The sequence below is a fragment of the Strix aluco genome, chromosome Z, assembly GCF_031877795.1.
Source record: "Strix aluco isolate bStrAlu1 chromosome Z, bStrAlu1.hap1, whole genome shotgun sequence".
Lineage (NCBI taxonomy): Eukaryota > Metazoa > Chordata > Aves > Strigiformes > Strigidae > Strix > Strix aluco.
The window spans coordinates 66,439,762-66,461,941 of record NC_133971.1 but is presented as its reverse complement, the minus strand read 5'-3'; the positions used below and the strand labels follow the sequence as shown (position 1 = coordinate 66,461,941).

Genomic DNA, 22,180 nt, shown 5'->3' with positions numbered 1-22,180 from the left:
CAGTAGAAGCTGTTTGAAATGAAAACAGTTCAAAAAGACAGTATCACCTTTTTTTTTTTTTCCCATTAAAAAACCATTGGTAAATCTATGTGGAGAGAAGTGTTAACTATGTTAAGATAGGACTTTTGTCCATACTCAGCCCACATACTGGCATGTTACTCTTATAAGCAAAATTATAATGGCAAAAAACTGGAATGAAAAGCTGTACTCACTGAATCTTTCTTACCTAGTTATTTCCTTTTACTGGGAGACACCTGAAGGTCCGTACAAAAGGATGGATACAGGCATTCAGGCAGGTGAAAATGTCAGGACCTCTCTATGGCTAGGCAAAAGCAGCAGAAAGGGAGTTAAAGGAAACTTGTGCAGTTATAGGAAACTTTTATATTACTATATAACAGGGAAAAACTTTCTATTGGGATTTAGACAACTTCTAACAAGATAAAAATAAAAATGTGATCTTCATCCCAAAATCTTTTAAAAAAATCTATTACCAACATACCACAGGTGAACTGCCATGTTACTGGTTTATCTTCTTTTTTTAAACTGATGCTCATGTCTCTGTCTTTGTTTTTCAGATATAGAATACTAAGTTTGCTACTTGGAAAAGACAAAGCATGGCTTCCAACATGGCAAACCCTGCTAACCATTTGCCATACTTCTTTGGCAATATTACACGTGAAGAAGCTGAGGAGTATCTGATGCAAGGAGGAGTGAGTGATGGACTATACTTGCTCCGGCAAAGCCGGAATTACCTGGGGGGCTTTGCTTTATCCTTGGCCCATGGAAGGAAGGTTCATCATTATACAATTGAAAGGGAGCTAAGTGGCTCATATGCTATTGCAGGAGGCAAGTCGCATGCCAGTCCTGCTGAACTCATTAACTATCACTCAGAGGAAGCAGATGGCCTTGTCTGTCTACTGAGAAAACCTTTCAACCGACCACCAGGCGTTCAACCCAAAACAGGACCCTTTGAAGATTTAAAAGAGAACCTCATCAGAGAGTATGTCAAACAAACTTGGAATCTTCAGGTAAATACAGGCTGACTTTGCCACAAAGTGGTCTTTGATTTAGGAGAAAAGAGATTGCAGTGTTTGTTTCCAGCTGTTGCTGCTGCTGTTTCATAATGGAATCATAGCTGTTTGAGTTTTGAACAGTGGGGCTTTTTTTCCTCCCAGTACATGCAGTAACTTGGTCATAAGTGTAGTTTTCCTGAACTTTTACAAAACTTAAGACTTTTATGATATCTTGGGCTAGCATAGGCTTATCTAGCTCTGCACTAACCTGTGTCATCAGATTTCCACATGCACCAAAAGTTAATAGATGATACAAGAACAAGATGATGAGCAAGATACAGAAATGGTTTATTTGATTGCTTTTGATTCTGAATTTTTATGGATTGATATGCAGGCAAACATGGTGATATGGTGAATTGTTTTACATCCTCCCCTCTTAGCTGACCTTGTTTCTGTAATGCTTATTTAGATTATGTCCAGAACAGAACCTGATTTCTTAACCACCTATTCATCTTCAGTACTGCATGTGTCAAGCAGCAATGTTTCGTGCTGAGGAAGACAGGCTGGACTTCTTCCTTAGAATGACTGTGAAGAAGCTAGTCTTAACACTAGTGTAGGAGGCTGCAACAGGAATACTATTTCACCTTGGGATGCCATGAGTTACCATTATGAGCTCATGGAGTTATGCTAGGTTTGTCATCTCTTTTGGTACTAGCAAGTAACCCTACATGTTCTGCTCCATGAAATATGTGGAGCAATGCCCAAACTAGAAAAGTCTGAAATTTATACTACATTTACTATAAGTGCTGACGCTGACATTTTTTTTCTGATGAGTCTGAGCCCAGTCTAGAAGGAAGTTGTTGAACTCAAGTTGAAGACTGATGAAATGAGGGGGTTTTCCCCTCAGATTCTGGGACAAATTTGGAAGTGATAGGCTGTAGATGGGTTTAGAAGTGTCTAGGTTATATCTAAAATATTAATGTAGTTCACTCTAAAATTGAGACTGTCCTGTCTGCTTTGGGGAAATTTGCATTGATGTCTTCAATGTAGACATGAAAAGCATGTTCAGTTTATTTCAGTAAACTGCTGTAGGATATGTAATATGGAGGTATGTTATGACATCTCAGGGTGGCACTGAGTATATTTAGCTATGTCTCATTAGCATAAAAATATGACATAATTTTCAGCTGAAGTACTGATATATCACTAAGGGCTTAATTTACTGGTCATTTTTCCATCTGTTTCTCAGAGGTAGAGGAAGAATCCCGGCTTTGTGATGTTTAGGTTACCATAAGTTAGTTTCTGGTTTAAAATCTTTATAGCAACCAGATCTTTTTCCCACATACAACAGATACATGCAGATTTTGGATGTCCCAAAAGCAATCCAATACTGGGAGTCTACCTGTCATGTTTTTATTGCAGAAGATGGTTTGACTGTCCTGCTGTGTTTTTACCACTCTCTAGGGGCATGCTCTTGAGCAAGCTATCATTAGTCAAAAGCCTCAGCTGGAGAAGTTGATTGCCACTACAGCCCATGAGAAGATGCCATGGTTCCATGGGAGGATCTCTCGGGAAGAGTCAGAACACCGTATCCTCATTGGGTCAAGAAACAATGGAAAATTTCTGTGAGTGTTTTTTTCTGTGGTATTGCTGTTTGCCACCAGTGTTAGTACACAGTTCCCATGAATGAATCTCAAATGAGAGTATGGCCTAAAAGGTGACTTGTTCACAGTGAGAGACCCCAGTCCAGCATGATATACATGACATAAGCATTCCTGTACTAAGCAAGTGTCTCCAACATTAGGTTTCCACTTAACTAAAGATGGGAAACTATAGCAAAAGCGTGGGTCATCAAATACTAGGTTTAATTCTAAAGGGAGCATCAGAAAAACTCAATACAAGAAAAATTAATTGAACTTTGTTTTATAACTCATAAGCAATACTAAGTGACTGTGATAGGTTAACCTTAGTCCACCAAGCCACTGTCACACTGCCCCTCCTCAACAGAACAGGGAAAGAAAACAGGATGGAAAAGCTTGTGTGTCAAGATGAAGACAGGGAGATCATGTACCACTAATTCCCACTGGCAAAACAGACTCCACTTGGGGAAAAGTAATTTAATTTATTGTCAGTTGATACTGAGTTGGAGATCAAGAGACAAAGACAAAAACATAAAAAACCACCTTCCTCTCACACACCCACACCCCCAGTTTTCACAGACTCAACTTCCCTCCTTCACACCCAACTCCACTCCCCACCAAGCAGCGCAGGGGAGGATGGGTAGGAGACAGGGCTGCAGTGAGTTGGTGACAGCTTCTCGCTGCCACTCCTTCCTCCTCACGCTGTTCCCCACTGCAACATGGGCTCTCTACAGGAAATATCCTTCAGGAAATATCCACCCACTTGGAGGGCTGCAGTATGGACACCTGCTCCACCGTGGCCTCTCTCATGGGCTGCAGGGGACTCTCTGCTCCAGCGCCTGGAATGCCTCCTCCCCACCTCCTCCTCTGCCCTTGGTGTTTGCAGTGCTGCTTCTGTTTCGTGTTTGTTTTTTTCTCTCTCCATCACCACCTACCAGGCGTTTTTCTGCCCTTTCTTAAGGATGTTTTCACAGAGGCGGAGGTGCCGCATACGTTGCTGAGGTGCTTGGCAGTGCCCTGCAGGGGTCCCTGCATTGGGCCCAGTTGGAACCAGTCATGACTGGCTCAGGGCAGCCCCTGACCTCCTCACAGAGCCCCCCGCAGCCCCGCTGCCAAAGCCTGGCCACCTGTACCCAATATGCTGACTTACCAAAGTGGTAAAAATACAAACAATCTGCTGATGTTAACAACTGTTGGGATCCATGTCAGTTCTCCTGGGGGCAGTGGTGGTGCTTTGTTTTGCAGTTAAGCAACAGAAGGAATTGCTTTTACCTTGGTAACACCATTTTGTGTCTGCCACTGTCTGCGTTTACTCGACCTCATGATCTTTTGTTTTCTGAGTGCAAATGTGTCATTTAGGGTAGTGACTAACGGCCATCATCTCGTAAGGATTAAAGACAGTCAAAATCTTCTAACAAAAAAGTTTCTCTTTTCGAAAATCCTAATTTGAAAAAAATCAGTTTTCATTGAGCCATTTCCTTTCCCTCGCCGCCCCCCCCCCCCCCCCCCCCCCAATAGAAGTATTTATATAATGATAGAAAATGAAGCCTAAAGGTCATGGCCAGCAGGGAAGGATCACTTAGAACTGTGTAATTCCTGAGAGAAATTTCATTGCCTACCTACATAGTCTTCTTCAGCACTCAACTATCTTTGACTTTTTTAAAACTAGTCCAAAGTAAAACTGTAGGAGTGAGTGCAGAATGGATGTGCTTCTTCATTACCAACTCTTTCACTTTACTTATTTGCTGTAATTGTGCCACACTAAGTGCTAATGTAGATGCAACCTTCATATGTTTCCATGTTTCAATCTTAATTGTCTGGAACTGGTAACTCCTCTAAATCTTTATTTCCAGTAGAGTTAATTCCTATCCTGTCAGGTCTTAGCTACAAATACTTTGAGTGTACTGACATCTCATTTCTTGAAATCTCTTTCCTCCCTCAGTCCTTGAACTTTTACTGTTTCACAATCCCTCTCACCCAAGTTGCCATGTGTCTTCACATTTTCAGCTCCATACTCCCTATTTCTTGGGATCACATCTAGAGGGTCATTTACTGGTTGCTTTTGTTGCCATTTGTAACAAAAAAATTATTACAAATGTTTGTGGAGCCAAAGATTCCCCTTATCACAGATTCATCTTTTCTGAATGCTTCTTCCTATAGCACAGAAGTTTCATTGATTTGAACATGGTCACTGTCATAGATTACCAGCACAGCATTACCATACCACCTCTCTTTTTCATTGCCCTGTGACTTTGCTAGTTTCTTATCCTACTTGTTAGACATAGAGACATGTAATCTGAAACAAAGCAGCAACCCTTCCTTTTAATGACCTGTTTTTTTCTGAAGATTATTACTTTCCATATTAACATCTTACCAAATCAGTGTTGTATCAGCTGAGTCATGATGTTGATCATGTATTAAAGCTTCCAGCTTTTCCAGTTTACCTCTTACACACATTGGTTTCTATGTGGTCAAAGTGCTTCTCTTTGGGGAAAAAAAAAGGAAGCTAGTTTTTCTTAAAAAAAATGGATCCCTTAACTAACATTTCTTAACAATAAGGATGAGCTTTGGAGTGAGGGAATGCAATTTTTTAGCAGACTTGGCACTTTCAATCTCTATTATAAAGAGACCCTGATCTCTTTTTAATCTTCTGTAAGCATTCCTACAGCTTTAAATAGAAATACTTCTCCAGCATTTTCCTGTTTCCCTTAGAGATGGCTTAGGAGGCATTTCTGGTGCTGTTTGCAGCAACATGCTCGATGAGCTGTGGAGGGAGCAGTCAGACCTTCTCCTGGGGGACTTGTTATGCCAGTGGGTGCATATCTTATATAGTTCTGCTGGAACTCAGGCAGCTGCTTTCACATCAGGTAGATAGATAAACCCATAGAGAGGAAAATACTAACTTTAAGGCTCTGTTTAAACCATGAGAAGCGCCACTGGAGCTAAGATAATATGAAAATACAACTGATAGTATGTTTTAGCTTGCGTCCCTCTTATTAAGGACAGCACTGTTTACTTCTGCATCTGTAGGGTGTTTTGTGATGCATTAATTGTTCTTGCATGGACTGCATATCTGGCAGGTTTAGACCTAAATTACTCTTATGCTCCCAGGGAAGAAGCGGGGAGATCTTCATCTGCTCCATAATTCAGCAGCCAGAGCGGCAAGAGAAATAATGTGTTGTTCATTTGTATCAGAAATCAGTTATTTTTCCTTCCAGAGCTCTTGAGCTCTCAGATCGGTAGACCTAGAGGCTCATAGCAAATAACAAAAGAACTGTCTAATTCAGAGAGGTTTTCTGTTTTCCGCAGTGGTTTGCCTAACATGTGCTAGCTCAGCAGGTGTTGAGAAATAAACCACTCATTTGTTAGCTAACTGAAACAGTAGCAGCAAAATTGTTGAGTGCTAGAGAGGTGCATTGTTTTACATTTCAGGCATGGGCATCCCATGCTTTTTGCTTACCTGGAGGCAGCGCATGTCAGAATCTTCTGTACACCTATGGACTGAAGACTGAGTTTGTGCTTGTGAATGTAGCTCTTCAGGGACTGTTTTTCTCACGTTGGTCAAGACTCAAGCCTGGTAGCTGACTGAAAGGTGAAACTTAGAAACATTCGATGTCTAAGAGAAGTTAACTTGTTGAGCTAGGAAATGGAGCCTGGGAACATAAAAGCTAGATTTTAAATGAGATGAGGTACTGTGAGGCTATGCAATAAGTCCACAAGCAGGTGCTAGTATATGAAAAGATAATCTTGTTTATTATGGAAAAAATAGTAAATTTTAAAAGGCTAGAATATTTCTGTATATTCTTTTAGAAGGGTCTCTAAAACTCATTACACCAGAAATCTGCTAACTGTCCAGTACAGCAGTCTCTGTGAGAACATATTTCTTCAGCGCTGCTTTGCAGCACTGCAGGATTATCAAATCTAGATTTTTTTCAATATAATAAATATGGAAATAGTTGAAAAGCTTCCTGACTGCAGTTCAAAATGTCATGATTAGCATCATAGATCTAACACTGTGATCTATCCAAGCTGCTGGAAAAGTTCTGAGCTAACTGTGGGTATTTTACTAGGAAATTTTCAAAGGTCTTTTTAAAGTTTTTCTCATGACTGAAAAGTCAGTGAAATAAGTATGTATGTGGGTGATACAGAGTTTGTTTTTAAAGTCAAAATTAGAAACAATACCATGAAATGACATGAGATAGGAAGCAGTGCCCAACTCTTCAGGAACAACACTCATTAAAGATTGCCACTCTAGCCACAAAATTTGGAGAAAAAACTATAGCAGTGGAATAGACGGAAAATATGATATCTCTAAAATGACCTGAAAAGCAACAGAAAATAGAGAACTTTTTTAAAGTCTCAAGCCCCTGCTAGCTTCATTAACACTGCTGTGCATGCTGTGTAGGATGCTGGTTCTTACCAGACTTTTTTTGTTAGACTTTGCCTGGTAGGGGGCATAATTGTAGAATATGATGATAAATATTGTCTAGATGATCATAGATAATACTATTAATATTATCAATACTGTTATTAATATTGTAATAATTTTTCATTAATAATAAATAATATAATATTATCTATGTGAGTACATGCATGTGTGGACCAGTTGAAAAATTGATTAAAAATTTGCTAACAGTGACAGACCAGCTGTATAAAAAATGTTAGTTTTCTCTTCAGTTCCATATAGGAAACAACTCCAGTAAGTGTGTGGTAGCTCTGGGCACATCTTGATTTGTCATCAGTAGTGACCACTTCAGTTATATGAGCATGTGATCTTGCATATGTGTTAAGAACCAAAAATTCTGAAGCTGAAGGAAGATAAACAATATTTGGAAATACTGTTAAACTTAAAAATTCAACATTGAGGAAACCGTGAGTGAAGACATTGATAATTAGCAGTTTAGTCTCTAGAAACCTTTTATATGGGTTCGTAGTTCACATAAAATGTGAACAGGTGCATAAAAGGCAAGTAAAAAATAATTTTAGTATCATAAGAATGTCTTAAGTACGCACAAGATATACTAAAGAGAACAAACTAGTTTCAACTGTTTGAATGACTTACAGAACTCATGGCTCCTCATGACATCTAGAGACTAAACTGTCTCTTACGTGTTACAGTAGTTAACACTACTAGCACCATTTCAGAATAAGAAGTTTTGAAGTGCAGTTGTCCATAAGAGTTTTCTTGTCTTTTGTCTCACCCAAAATTTGTGTTTCTGATACATGTAGCAGTCTATATTTACATTAATCTTACTTTCTCTAGGAATTTACCACTACTGGAGTTCATACTGAGCTAGGTGATTTATCTGACATTGTAGAGTATTCTTTAAATAAATTTACCAGTATTATGTTTGTATCCATAAATGGAACTGGACATTGTTGACATTCAGACAAGGTGAAAACAATCCTCCTAAACATGACCTTAATTCAGGGGTATTAATTAATGATGAAGTTCCTCTTCAAAATGCCAAGCAGTTGCTAGGCTTAGATGACCATAAAAATTTTCCAAGAGAAATGATAAAATGCAGACAGTGAACAATGTTTCTGGAGGCACTGTATTTCCCTTCTCAGCAGCCTGGATGATGCCCACAGCTGTTTGGGAGAGCTGTTTACTGATCTTCAGTTAGGTACATAGTTAGGCACCACTTGCAGACCACTGCAGCAGGGCCATGACTTCTCAAGGGTAGCTCTGTGTGTGTGCTTCAGCAGCAGAGTGGGTCAGAGTTGTGAAGAAAAGATGAAATCCCTTTTCTACACAGTCAATGAGACATGTTGTAATAGCATTTTTTTTTTACCCTCGGGGATTTTTTCCTCTAAAAGGAAAGGAAAGAGATCTTTTCTCTTTTCACTTGGAAGCAGAAAAAATTGAGACATTGTTCTTTTTGCTTCCATGCAGAAATAGAGACTTTACTAAAGGAGAGAATGGTTAGCTATTTACACAGTGTGTAATGATACTCCAGATACTTATTGGCTGCTATTTGGGTTACGTTCACAAAACCATAAAAATACTCAAACATAAGTTGCATGAAAATTAAAATCAATAACTAAACCTTCTTTTCATTGCATCGTGTAACAATTTGAGTTTCTCAGTTTCTTCTAAAATTGCTGTTCTAGAATGTATGTCAGAAAATCTAGATACCTTGGTGCTTCTCTAATGTATCTGTGAATTCAAATTTGCTCTCAGTGAAGTTGTTCATGTTTCTGATTAATCTCAGTACAATGGCATGAAGTGAAAGACCAGGTGATACTTCACTGCTGGATTTCTTCTTTTCCAAAATGCTTTTTTAAAAAAATACAGCTTTTTAAAATGAAGATTTTTTTGTTATCAGTTTGTATTGAAGAGCAGTAAATATTTTGTGTAATTTCAGAGCACGCTAAAGCAGATAGTGCATTTGGATTTTTGGATTTTTTTCTCAACATTCTGAAAATTGTTACTTTTCATAGAAGGAAAGTTCCATATATGAAGAGAGCCCCCTAATCTGATGTGGTGACCCAGAGTAGTACAGGCAGCACCATCAAGAAGGTGTGAAAACCTTGACTTCCATTTGAAGATGTTTCAGTTTATAACCTTTAAGTTTGAGCAGCCTTTCTCTTGATTCCATTTTTTACAGTAACAGTAAGGTACTGGATACTGTGTACCCAGCTGGAGTTCTGGAGGTTTATCCTAACCTAGACAGCCATTATCACAGTTTGCAAAACCAGCATGAAATTGTGAAACATAGCCTGTGACAATGCTTGTCACCAGAGGCAGTAAAAGTTTTTGGTTTGGGCTGTGACGGTAAGTTCTATGAGGGTGCTTTTTGGACCAGTAAAGAATCTGGTTGCCAAAAATAAGACTTAGGCCATCATTTGGCTGTTGCTTCAAAGCTCTTGATAGTTCTGCTCTTCAGACATGTTTTGGAAGATGGCAGTACCTTCTGTTGTGTTTTGTAGGGATCCAAACTGTGCTGGTGTTGACTGGCTACAGTTTAAAAAAACATCTCGACCATAACCCCAAGAGAACGAGGGTTCTGGAACCTGGACCCTGTTCAGTCATAAGTGTTAGAGCGGAGATTTTTTGCATGTGCAGTGATAGAGCTGTCTGACAGAAGTTGCCATAACTGTTAACTGCTGGTTGGGGGAAGGAAGATCTCAGAAATGCAACCACAGTCTTACGAACCTGAACTCTGCCTAAATCCTGCACCTGATACTGATAGGGCTGTTTGGATCTGTGTCATGGTCCTTGGAAGTCAGGACTCCCTTCTCCCATTAATGCGTGTGCTCTCAAGAAATGTTTATGATGACTCTTGTGATAGCAACAACTCTTGCAAATGAGAATCAGTTTCAGTCGAGCTAATTGTATTGGAGCCACCATTGCCTCATGTGAAAACATGAAGGACATTTGTTACTGGGAAACAATCCATTGCATTTTTATAATCTTACTTGTGCTGTATTCTGAACAGCAGTCTGAATGCAATGAAATGCCATTCATTTGTGTTTTAGAAACAATATCCTCTATTCTGAAAATATTTTTCCAAGCCTCATTTGTTAAAAGCAAGTCAGAGGAAGACAAAGTAAAAATCATTCTTCATTTTATTGAAACCTGTTGCTCTCCACTGCTCAGTCAGCACAGGAAATAAGCACGCTGAGAAAATACCTGCATGTCATGAAAAACCACAATGTGTTTTAAGGTGCTTTAGAGACACTAGGCAAGTTACTTTGGTTTCAGAAAGAAAACTGACCCTACTTCCCTTTTCCTTTAGCTGGTGTCCCGTTCACATCTTAGGCAACAAGAATCACTCTGCTTGAAAAAATAGTTGCATGAGTAGTTCAGAAAAAAAACAATTTTAGTTCAGTGAGTCAGCTGAGGAACAGAATTTAATGCTTGCCACTGCAATCTTCTGAGATGTGATAACAAGTACTAGTGTTGCACCAGCTTCACAACATCTTAGTGAGCATATCCTCCTTTATTTCTTCTCAGGGCTTTTGAAAAACTCGAGAGTGAGTAGAAGACAGAAACAAGAAGTGTTTCAGTGTTGCTGAAAATTTTAATCTAGTTCTATTGCTGTCTCACTGTCAGCAGCAAGTGAACACAGGCAACTCAAACTAAAAGAAAAAGGCTACTTTGAGATACTCTAATTATGATGGAGCTGGTACCAAATTCCTATCTACTCTGGGTCCAGTCACCAGAAGATACTGGTCTCAGTTTTAGGTAGTCTTGAGTACTCAAAACAACTGCAACACTTCACAGGCATCTCAGATTTTACTTGCAGATCTCCTGGAAAAAGGAGATCATCATGGCTACCTATGAATTTTAGACAGTGTTTGTATATTACATTCTGTGATCTCTCCCTGGTGAAGTTTATAGACCAGATATATACCGCAATACCATGTGAAATTTCATGTGAATTTTATGTGAAATCTGCAGCAAAGCATTAATGTCTTTACAGAAGTTATAAGAATTAATGATTACATAAATGTATGATTTACTTTAAATTCCCAGCCAAACAACAATCTGTTTCATTGCACAATGATTTTCCCTTTATTTGTATTTCACATTATATTCTTTCAGTATTTTATCTTCTGTACTGTCATCTCTTTATTTCAAAATAAAAGATACAGGAGACAAATCTTGCTTTAATGAAGGCACTTATATGTAGTTTTTAGTTTTACATAAGCTGTAGATGAGATTGAAGTGCAACTGCTAGTGTATGCTGGATCCTGGCTTCAAGACTTCTATGGGCTTTGCAGGCCTGCAGTGCACAAAGAGAGCACTTTGTGCACTGAACAGTGTTCTGTAGCTGCCTAGCAAAGAGCTCCACATCATGGATTTTCTGTTGTCATCTTTTGCCCTTCGGGGGAGAAAAAAAAAGAAACTTTAGGGAATTCTATCTGAAAACAAATGACACTAAGAAATAAATGAAAGGCTTAACAAAATTGCTTCAGAAGATGCAGTGCTGATTTTGCTTTTTTTAATTCAAAAGCTTAAAGAAAAGAGTGACTTAAAAAAGAACTTCAATGAAGATGCTCATTCCTACTAAAGTGTAACCCTGAAAATCCCTCTTATTCCTACAGTATCCGAGAAAGGGACAGCAATGGTTCCTATGCCCTGTGTCTGCTCAATGATGGAAAAGTACTGCATTACCGTATTGACAGAGATAAGACAGGAAAGCTCTCCATACCAGATGGAAAAAGATTTGACACCCTCTGGCAGGTCTGTTCAATTTGAATCACTTGAATATCTGTCATCATGTTTCCATATAACTGACTAAGGCAGCTTGTTTTATTCTGCTGTGCAACAACACTCTAGCTAAACAGCAATGTGTTTTGGCAGGTTATTTGTCACATGTTTCCAACTTTATGTGCTTTCTATACATGAAGAAAATATATGTTAATGTAGAAAGCTATTTAAGTGTAGAGAGTTTAATAATTTTTAAATGTGATATTTCAGCTTGGCTGAGTTCAAAATTGCTGTAATTATTATTCAGTTAGCTGAACGTTCTCTAGGATGCATTTGCAAGTGACCATATTCAATAATAGTTATGCTAGGTATACTCTTTTGCTAATGTCTTTTATGACAGCAATAAACAGAATGCTAGGAAGCATAAAGGGGATGGTTTAGAATTCTGTACACATACTGCATTCTTTAGCTCTGAAATTCTCTACCTTCAAGGCTGAAAAAGCATAGTTTGCTGAGGGCTACCACCAAAACCCTGGTGAAGACTAAGCAATTAAGGAGTGCATAGTTGACTATGCCATAGTTGATAATAAAACTGAATACTGAAGAAATGACTGCGTAAATTGAAAATGCTAAGGGAGTTGGAACACCTGCAAAAATCTATGCCCTCTTGCTTAAAATTCTATTAAAACAAGTAAAGTGAGTCACAAATCTAAAATATGAGTCTTTACTTGCATATATTAATTCTTAGCCTTTCCTGTAAATGTCCTGCATATTTCTTTCCTGGAGTCACTGGAAATTTAAAAGCAGCTATGCTGTCTTACAATTTTTTTTAATATGTCTGCAACTCTTTCACTCACAGACCCCCTTCTTTCCACCCAAATGTAACAAAGCCAATATAGCAGTAATGAACCTGTAATAAAATGGCATGGAGGGGACAATCCAGGAACACAAATGGCCACAACTATTGGTGCTATACATTTATTAACTGCTTACATCCCATTGCAACTTTGAGGTCCAAAGAAAGCCTTGTGTATTAGGACAATTCCTTCACTGTAGTTATACCCATCTTGGGAAAAAAAAAATTAAAAAAAAAAAAAAAGAGGGTGGAAACTCAGAGGTATAAAAAGAAGTGATTTGCTCAGAGTTACAAAGCTGGTTAGTAGCAGAACAAGGTGTGGAATGCTGAGTCTTAAAAATCCAGTTCTTGGATCAGGTTCCAGATTCATTGACAAGGTTACTTCAGAAACATGCACCCTGCTAAAGAGAAGTAAAGATGAGGTAAGAACATGTGCAGTAAAGATCTGTTGTATGCCCAGTTCATTTGCTGTAATATATACCAATTATTGTATATATGCACACAAGTTTAAAGAGACAATATATTTAATTATGCCTCCCTTACCTTTTCATATATTTTTCTCTCCTTCTCTTGATTTTTTTCCCCCTCTCGTTCTGGTAGTTAGTTGAGCATTATTCATACAAGCCAGACGGATTATTAAGGGTTCTTACCATTCCCTGCCCACATCTTGGCTCAGAAAATGGTGAGTTATTTCTACTATTTTGATATGTATACATAGCCATGCTAATGATGATAAAGATGTGTGCATTTTTTCCACTTGCTGTGTAGGTGAGTACAGCTTATGGTAGATTAATGTTAGATAAAAAAAATATTAAATGTTAAATTTCCAGCTTTTCAATGAGTTAAGATCTGCCAGACCATGCAAGATGGAGGCAGATCCTGTAGCATAAGTGAGGCTACCAACTCCAGTTATTGCTGGCTCTAAAATTAATGTCAGATCCAAAACGTGCTTTGCTGCTCCAAGTGGCAGTGTGTGTTACTTGGCCCACACACATTAACGAGGTGGTTGTCCCAGCACTTCCTTACCCCAGGCTGAGGCCAGTACATCAGCAGTGCTGCTATAGGCATTCAGGTTGGGTGCAGTGAGAGGTGCACCCAACAGCTGAGTTGCTGGTAGATGAGGAATTACTTCCCATGTTGGGGAGAGCAGGACAGGACAAGGGATTGGCTGCACTGTGCTAATGCTGAGAATAGAGGTAAGAGACATTCTTTGATAACTTGGGGGAAGGGAGTCGAAGGCGGGGGTGGGGGAGTGTCCTGAGGTCCAGTATGCTCTTTGGCCTGTTTCTTCTTTAATGTCATGTTAAATACTGATGAGACCTTGTCCTCCCTCTTGTTCTGACTGCCAGGGGAAAAAAGATGCTTCTGACTGATCCTTGTCTAACTTGTGCTGTTCCAGAAGTGGTGTTCTCTCTCTAAGGTCGTCTTCCATCACTCTGACTGGATACCAGTGCCATGGTGAAAGGATATGCCTGTGCTTTTCCAGTACTTTTGAGCAGTACACTTCTGCACTGCATATACTTTTATCTCTGTGGCAGCAAGTACCCGAGTCACATTAGAGACAAAAGCAAAGAAGATGGGCCAGGAGAAACACTGTAAAGTGATTAAAAAACTAGAAACTTGGTCCCCTATTTAAAATTTTGTGTTCTTACAGTACGTTTCTCACCTTGCTCAGTATCCTTCTACATTTGATTCTTTTACAGAAACTGTTGTTTTTAACACTCGTCCTCCTCTTCCTGGAACCCCTTCTAAGGTAAGAGTAGGTGGTGATATAGCAGTATCATTGATTTGAGAAGGCACATACATTTGAGAAGTCACATGCTGCTCTAGGAATCCTAATGCTTGGGTATTTTTGCATCAGTGAATTTGTTTTTCTAAGGATATAAGCAGTAAGTTGAATAAGCTTAACATTTTAGCATGGTTATTGCTTTCATCAGTGTTTTGCATGAGCTAATCATCATCTAATTTTGTGAATTTTTTTTATACATACAATGTATGTGAAAATCAGTATTTTTCATATGCAAAATGCCTTATTGGTTGTCATGTTCTATAGTGACTGTATCAACACTAGGAGAGATACTGCTTTGTTTACAAAGTCCATTTTGAGAATCTAATGACTAAAGCAGAAATGGAGGTTCAATTTATTTTCATACTTGGTGTGTGCAGTTAACATCTGACTTTGCACAAGGGTTTGATTCCTTGTGCAGTGAAATTAGGGGATGTTCTTTCAACTCCATGAAGAGTGAGCAAATGTAGTTCTTAGAGTCCATTGATTAAAGGAGCTACCTGAGGTGTGATACATAACACCATCTCATTCAGTTGTAGTTGATCTCATCTGAAATAGGGAGTTTAACTTAGTTGTTTCACCACTCCCTGGAGAGCCTAATCATCTAGGTCATTATCTTGATGCAGTCCCACATTATAGAAAAAAAATATTTTTGTTCAAATAGGCAATTACATTTATTTCAGTACTGTTGAGTCCCTATGGGTCTGTGAACCACCATTTTCATACCACCACTTTCTGAAAATCAGGTGCCCTTTTAAATCACTGGAAATTATGCACCCAAAATTGGTGCCTTTTTTTTTTAAATGTTGTCCTAAGGTTTGGATCTATGCCATTTACAAGAATGACTGAAGTTTAAGCACATGAGACCACATTAGTTATAGTGGTGGATCAAGCACATTGAATGTGGGAATGTTATGTAGGTTTTAGATTATCCATAGAAAATTTTGCAGTTTAAGTGTAAATGAAAGTAAATTCAAGAAATCTTACTTTAGGTATTTAACTTTTCAAAGAAGTAGTAAAAAAAAATCTGTATCTGACTAAGGTGACTGATGTTTGGGACTGTGCCATGAAAGTAAATGGGCTGACCTCTTCTCTTTTCATCGGTGCATTGCAGTAATACTGCCCCAGTTGTTCATGATGCTTTACAGGTGAAAGACATGGTCATGCTAACAGGGTATGATTAACCTTGCCTAACATGAATGAATTCAAATGAAAGAGCCAGTTGTTCAGCAAATCACAAAGGCTTGCTTTTGAGGCATTTTGAAGCAAGAGAGAGACACATACACATCTACATCACTTCAGCCTGAAAGTAGTGGAATGACTTTCCACCAATATGTGTCGATGTCTTGCCACTCAGAAGGGGCCTAGGTTATTAGTCAAGACTTGTTTTTAGGTAGCTTTTAGGTAGCCATAGTTAGGTGAGATTAAGTTCACTCTTGAACATGTACTTCCCTAGCAAGTAGCTCACTTAAATGCACTCGGTCACTTGCACATTTTATATACAACCATTAATGGTTTCAGGATTGATCAATAGTAGTTACATTTAAGACTCATCGTGATGGAAGGAAAAGCACCAAAGATATGAGTGATATGTGTTGAGTGTATATTTTGCAAGTATTCTCCTAAATTGGTTTAAATTTGACATTCTGAAGTTCTTAAAACTGAAATCTGAATTTTGTGTTTTATTTGGGAGTTTTATAGAACAAGCCTGCTGAGTTACTTTCCTGTAGTATAAACATAAAAATAGAAAGTGGAAAATTTTAAATATTTCTGGAGCTCAAAGACTTTAGTTAATATTGCCAGGTTCTCATACATTAATATCTTTGTGCAAAAGTAGTAACTCACTAAAGACCACTCATGTAGATTTTTTTATACAGAGAGCCTGAAATACAATGAATTCAGATTGCAAAACCAAAAATGCATGCTGAAAAGAACAAAGTCTTATGCAGAGGTTGTGCAATCTATCTTCACATTATTTACACCATCATAATTAAGATTTAAGTTTGCATTTCTGACATTTCTGAAGTATTTTTTATTTTAAAAAATGTATTGCCAAAATATGTCAGTTGGGGTTGTAAATGTTTGAATTGGGACTCAAAATTACTGTGATGAATTGGAGAAATGTCCAGGAAAAAACAGATGAAGTTCAGTAGAAACCAGTGCAAGATATTGCACTTCTAATAGTCAGCTCCCCACAGGATGGGGTAAAGCAACAGTTTCTCAGAGGATGTGGTGCCTGTAGTGGATCAGAACAGGAACAAAGACCAGCAGTCATGCTGGCAGAAAAAAGGGAAACATCAAGAGTGTTTCCAGCTTGTTCAACCCTGCTAAGGTCTCAGGTGGAGTACTTTCACCAGTTTTTGGCACTGCACCAAAGAATGTTGTCCAACAGGAGATAATCCAGAGCAAGGCAACAGGAATGATCATGACTTGTGAGAGAAGATTTATTAGAATAAAGAAGCAGAAGAGAAAGAGTAGAGGGACAGAACATGATAAACTGCTGAAGAAAGGAGAGGAATGGCCAGTTCTGAGGGACAGTCTAATACTGGTGTTCCCATCCAGACCAATTTTTCAACAATTTTTTATTTTTCTGTATGTCAAAGCCTGAAACACACTGGTGAGATTCCAGAGCTTTAGTGGAGAGCATGCCCAAATCTGAAGTTGCTTTGAAGCTAAGTGAATGTATGACCACTGTAGAACGATCTGCTGGATGATATGCAAGGCAGACTGTCCAACTAATTTAACTGCAAACTGTTGGTGTCTGAGGAGTTGGAGTAAAATTTACAACATCAGGGAAGGAATTTGTATAGTATTTACTAATGCCCCAGAAACAAACTTAGAGTAACAAAATGTTACTGTTTCTTGTCTCCTTTTCTGTAATCTGAACATCTCCTTTTTAGTGATACTAATATGCTTCCTCTCCAAAAGGAAGGACTTTCTGCTGGAAGTCTGTATTGGAGATAATTTCTCCATGCAGAATATGGAGGCTTACTCCTTCTTACTTCTCTCAGCGCAAGTATGGACTAGGACTTTTTTTGCCTTTTACCAGAGGCTCCATAACTAGATTTAAGGTGATTTTTGATCCCCTTTGACATTGTAAATTACTTTTTACTCCCTGCACATCGTCCCAATATGTATTTAAACTTGTAGAGGAGCTTTTGATATGAACCTAAAGTCAGCTGTTGATGTTACAGTGAATCTGACAACTTCTGGCCACTTTCCAAATTCTCCACTTAACCTTTTTTGGTATTTTGTTTAGCCACAGTTTACCAGCTATTAATAATAGACCTAAACAACCTAACTTTAGACTAGTACTGTTGCTGTCCTTGATTAAGCATTCCTCTTGGCATCCATTTTTATGCCTAATACAAACATTTGAGTTAAGCAGTATTACCATCAAAGCAGTACAGGTAGCTGTTTGGTCAAGTGCTGAGAGCTACTCTCGTTGGGAACGTATAATGAACCATGCTCACCATGTGCAGAAGAGCACTTAACCTCTTAGAGAATTTATCTGTTGCAAAACTATAGCTAAGAAGTGCTTCAGGTTTCATTTATTCCCAATATGGAAAGAGAATTTTGTGAAGTAAAACAAAATAGCAGATTCAGTAAGCTTTTTCAGTACACGTAACTGAATTTTTATGTATCACAGCTATGAAGACTGTCAAGCATCAAAAAGTTTCTGTTCTTCCAGCAGAAATAGGGATTGCATGGCTGTTCTTGGTGTTTTGAAACAAAAGATAACTTTTTTTATGTGAAAGCAAACATTTTTTTAAAAAGAAAGCTAGGAAAAATACCAATCCTATCCATTCAAAAAGCTATCTTTTCAGGGAAAAAAAAAAAAAAGTCCAAATGGGTTATTTAAAAGTTCAGAACATCTAATTGGAAGTGAGTTCAAAGGCTGCTTAAAGTGGCTGAGAATGTGACTCAGATTATTATTTCAACTTCAGCATAAGCCTAAATGCTTGGTCAGTAAGTACTGCATTGCAGTTTTAATTAGGCAGGTGTGAGCTCTCAGTGACCCCTAGAAGTGCTAATTAGTCATGTTTCGTTAAATTAATGTATTATTGTAAAACATATTTGCATTTCTTTTGAAAGTATCTTTATACAGAACATAAGTGCACATGTAAAATCTAAAGCCTGTTCATTTTTGTTTGAATTAATACCAGTTTGTGTGCTTTTGCTTCAATAACCACATTGTTGTAAGACCACAGTGTGCTTCAGATCTTGCTAGATACATTAGTCATACTTCAAGACACTAAAATTATCAACTGATTTACATTGGTAAATATGTTGGGGAGTGGCTAAAGTTCAGTAACAGAGTCAGGAGAAACATATTGTGTAAAAGATCTGGGGAGGGGTCAATGTGCTTGAATTTTAAAACTGCCTTAAGGTGTATCTACAGATCAAGATGATTTGAGAGTAATATAGTTGAAAGAAAATTTAGTACTAAGATTTCCTATACTACATTTGTTTGATGCATCGTGTGTGTACTTGCAGGCACACACAAGAGAAGAGTTGGGAGTGGTTTGTTCTTGTATACTATGTCTATTTTGTAAAATACCTTTAGCTATTTTCCTGACACATTTACTGTTCCTCTTTGACATTGTGGTTTCTAGATTTGGGCAGGAGGTGGAATTATCTCAAGACTCAAATCGTACACCTTTCCAAAGGCTGGCAGCAAAAAGGTGCCTCATATAGTCTTTTTAGGTTTTTGACTGAGCTAAAAGGACTTACACTTGACTAATTTCACTTTTTCCCCCCCTCTTTCAGCTTGCTGTTACTAAATGTGTGTCTTGGCTACTAACAATCAGATTGTGAAGATTTTGTAAGCTTTCTGCTTCTTTTGTAATCATCTGAATAATTATGGCCTTGATTTTATGACTAAAGCAATGATTTTAAAGAAGTTCTAAAAATTGAGAAACTATTTTAAAGTAATTTCTTACATCCCAGAGCATTAGTGCAGATCTCAACATGTCTTCAAACAAAATGTAAGTAATAAAATGATTTTTCAAAAAATAGTCACTTACAGCAGAACAACATGATATTTCCACTCTGAACTATCATTCCTAATCAGAAAATTGGCTTGCTTACACAGTGCTATTACTGAGCACATTTAGGGAACAATTTTTTAATAACAACCACAAAATACATTCTTACAGAACCTATGTGCACAAATCTTGTTATGCATTGACATTAATTACATTTGGGTGAGTGTGAGATGTCACAGGACCAAGCAGAATGGGAAAGGTGATAAGGTGTCAGGGAGTCAAGGGGAAGGCAGCCCTGTACTAATGAAATTGCTGCTGCATGGCCAGAAAATTATGCTGTCCGGTAATTGATGTAGTTGTGAAGCACGTAGTTATGAGCTTTGTTTGCATGCTGAGAATAACATATGTGTTCCTGTTCCACTCATGAGTCTCTCTTTTTGTTTATTTATTTATTTCCAGTTGCTTTTCAACAAAAATGAGCAGGCATAAAAAGCCCTAGGGTACACTGCTCTTCAGAGTGAAAAACTATGTTTGACATATCCTGTATTTGATAATCCTAGTAAATAACAATTATTCTTTTCCTATAACTTCGGTTCACTTTTATACTGAAGTACCAATAGCTGTTGTCATGTCTATAGCCTTACAGGACCCACATGTCATTTTTAATGTGCTGTCATCTAGTACAAATACATATATAAGACATGTTCTAAGGCCATCTGAAAAAAAAAGCCATATTATCACACATTAGTTAAGAAAATGGTTTTGGTTTTGTTCAGAAAAGTGAGTGTGGAGTCTGAATTCTTTAGACATGACTGGTCTCTCTGCTGCCTGTTCACCTGGTAAAACCTGTGCTGCTCTCTGATTGCTTTCTGCAGTGAAATACCTATTTCCTGCCTTCTGGGAACATACACAGACTATAGAGTGAAGCATACTGGCAGAAAAAGACCAATTATTTAAGAAAATAATTTCAGAAATCTGATTTGATCACCATTTACATGTACTTAACCCTGAATACTCAAACCCACAAATTTCATCATACTGCCAAATTTTAGACTCTAAAAAAAAGTTCTGCTCTGAACATTTCCAAGATTTACCATCCATTAACTCCAACAGGCAGAGTTTACTTTAGACTTGGTTAATTAAACAGTTACCTCTCGTGTCAAAAACTTTCAGACAGTAAAATGGAAAATTTATGGTCTTATATTTATTCAGTCTTAGAAATTATGGTTTTGTTAAATGTCACAAACAGGTTATTTTTATATAATTTTAGCACTCAGTTCAAAATTTTTCAAGCTGTTTTACTCACTAATGTAAAATTGGGAATTTAGATGATAATTTAAATGAGCTTTTGCCACCTAGTGGCGACTAAGATGTCTTAGCCAAAGTTCATTGAGGATTTGGCTGATATATTCTGACAAAGGGAGCTTTGTCTTAATACAACCAAGGTACAGGTTAAGAGATTACTCCGTGTATTCTTACACAAAGCAGAGAAAGGGCAAAATGACCATGGATTTACTCGTCCAGTAAAAAGGAATACAAGAAAAGGAATGCAAGAGTCCACTAGCGGAATCTGTTAAAAATGGCACATACTTCTTTGTCATGAAGTGTTTTGCTATTCAGTTTGATTTAGTAAAGTAAGATGACTTTATAGTCCTACATATACATTTGCGTTTTTGCAAATCGGTATTATTAACCTGAAAAGAAATCGCACTTGCTGTACTGATTGCCTTCATAAGTGTATTCTTTACTATAAAATTATAATCTTTACTATAAAAATCAGAGTAGTTGGAGCCTTTTCAATCATATTTTAAAGCAAACAGTAAGTGGGTCTTGTTCTCATTACATCAACTAGATGCTATCAAACCTGCTTAGGGCTCATCCTACTAAGGCCTTATCCATGCACAGAAACTGGTATTCCTTTTACTTAGAAAGATATCTTTGAGTCAGTGCAAACTCTCTGCCTTCTGCTTTCCTCTCATTGTAGATGTGGCTATATTACTAGAAAAGTGCCACACTAGTACAGCCAGTCCCTAATAAGGAGAAGAATGGCACATTTAGATTAGCTTAATTATGGGTACCTGAGGAGTTTAGCCAATGAAGATTAAACCTTAGCAGAAGAAAATAATATGTTCATGTGAAAACAGGACAGGCTCACAACAGCTTTCTAGTATGAGATCATAAAATGACAGCCTGCCCCATAGTTTGCAAGTGTACGTACCACAAGGTGTCACATAGTATGTGCCATTTTTAACAGATTCCTAACCTGTACCTTGGTTGTATTAAGACAAAGGTCCCTTTGTCAGAAAATATATGCAGAATTAAACTTGCTGTTTTTAAAGTGTAGGGCAGAAAGGACTTTGGGTTTAAACAACAGTCAAATTAAAAGGAAACTTTATTGTACCATTACACAGACTACTGTACATGCAATGATACATATATCCTGCACCATTTCCAGTCCGTCTTGCTTGACTTCAAGAGAAAAATTCCAACCTTTGTGCTAGAAGATCTTTTTCAAAGTCATGCAGGGAACTACATTTCCCGAATACATAACTGGCAGAACTAAAGAAAAATGTTTGAGGTTTTCTGAGTGCTGCATAATATTCTCAAGTTACTAATATGAGCTGAAAAGGTGCCTGTGAAACATCAAATTGCAGTTCAACCAGAAATACTAATGAAAAAGCCATTGTTAAGCTGTTTAATCAAACTGCAACAATGGGGAATATCATTCCACACATAC

The 22,180-nt window shown here is 37.8% G+C and overlaps 1 protein-coding gene across 2 annotated transcripts in view; it reads left to right on the top strand.

Annotated features, from left to right (window-relative positions):
* The window catches only part of SYK (spleen associated tyrosine kinase), a 58,202-nt gene that overhangs the window by 23,071 nt on the left and 12,951 nt on the right, over positions 1-22,180 (top strand). The window contains exons 2-7 of one of the 2 annotated variants that reach the window (XM_074813148.1): positions 576-1,028; positions 2,478-2,638; positions 11,708-11,846; positions 13,270-13,351; positions 14,373-14,422; positions 19,072-19,140. In XM_074813148.1, the coding sequence (XP_074669249.1) occupies positions 615-1,028; positions 2,478-2,638; positions 11,708-11,846; positions 13,270-13,351; positions 14,373-14,422; positions 19,072-19,140 (915 nt within the window). In that variant the 5' untranslated portion in view covers positions 576-614. The remainder of the gene's footprint in view (positions 1-575; positions 1,029-2,477; positions 2,639-11,707; positions 11,847-13,269; positions 13,352-14,372; positions 14,423-19,071; positions 19,141-22,180) is intronic. The other variant, XM_074813149.1, reaches the window with a different exon arrangement.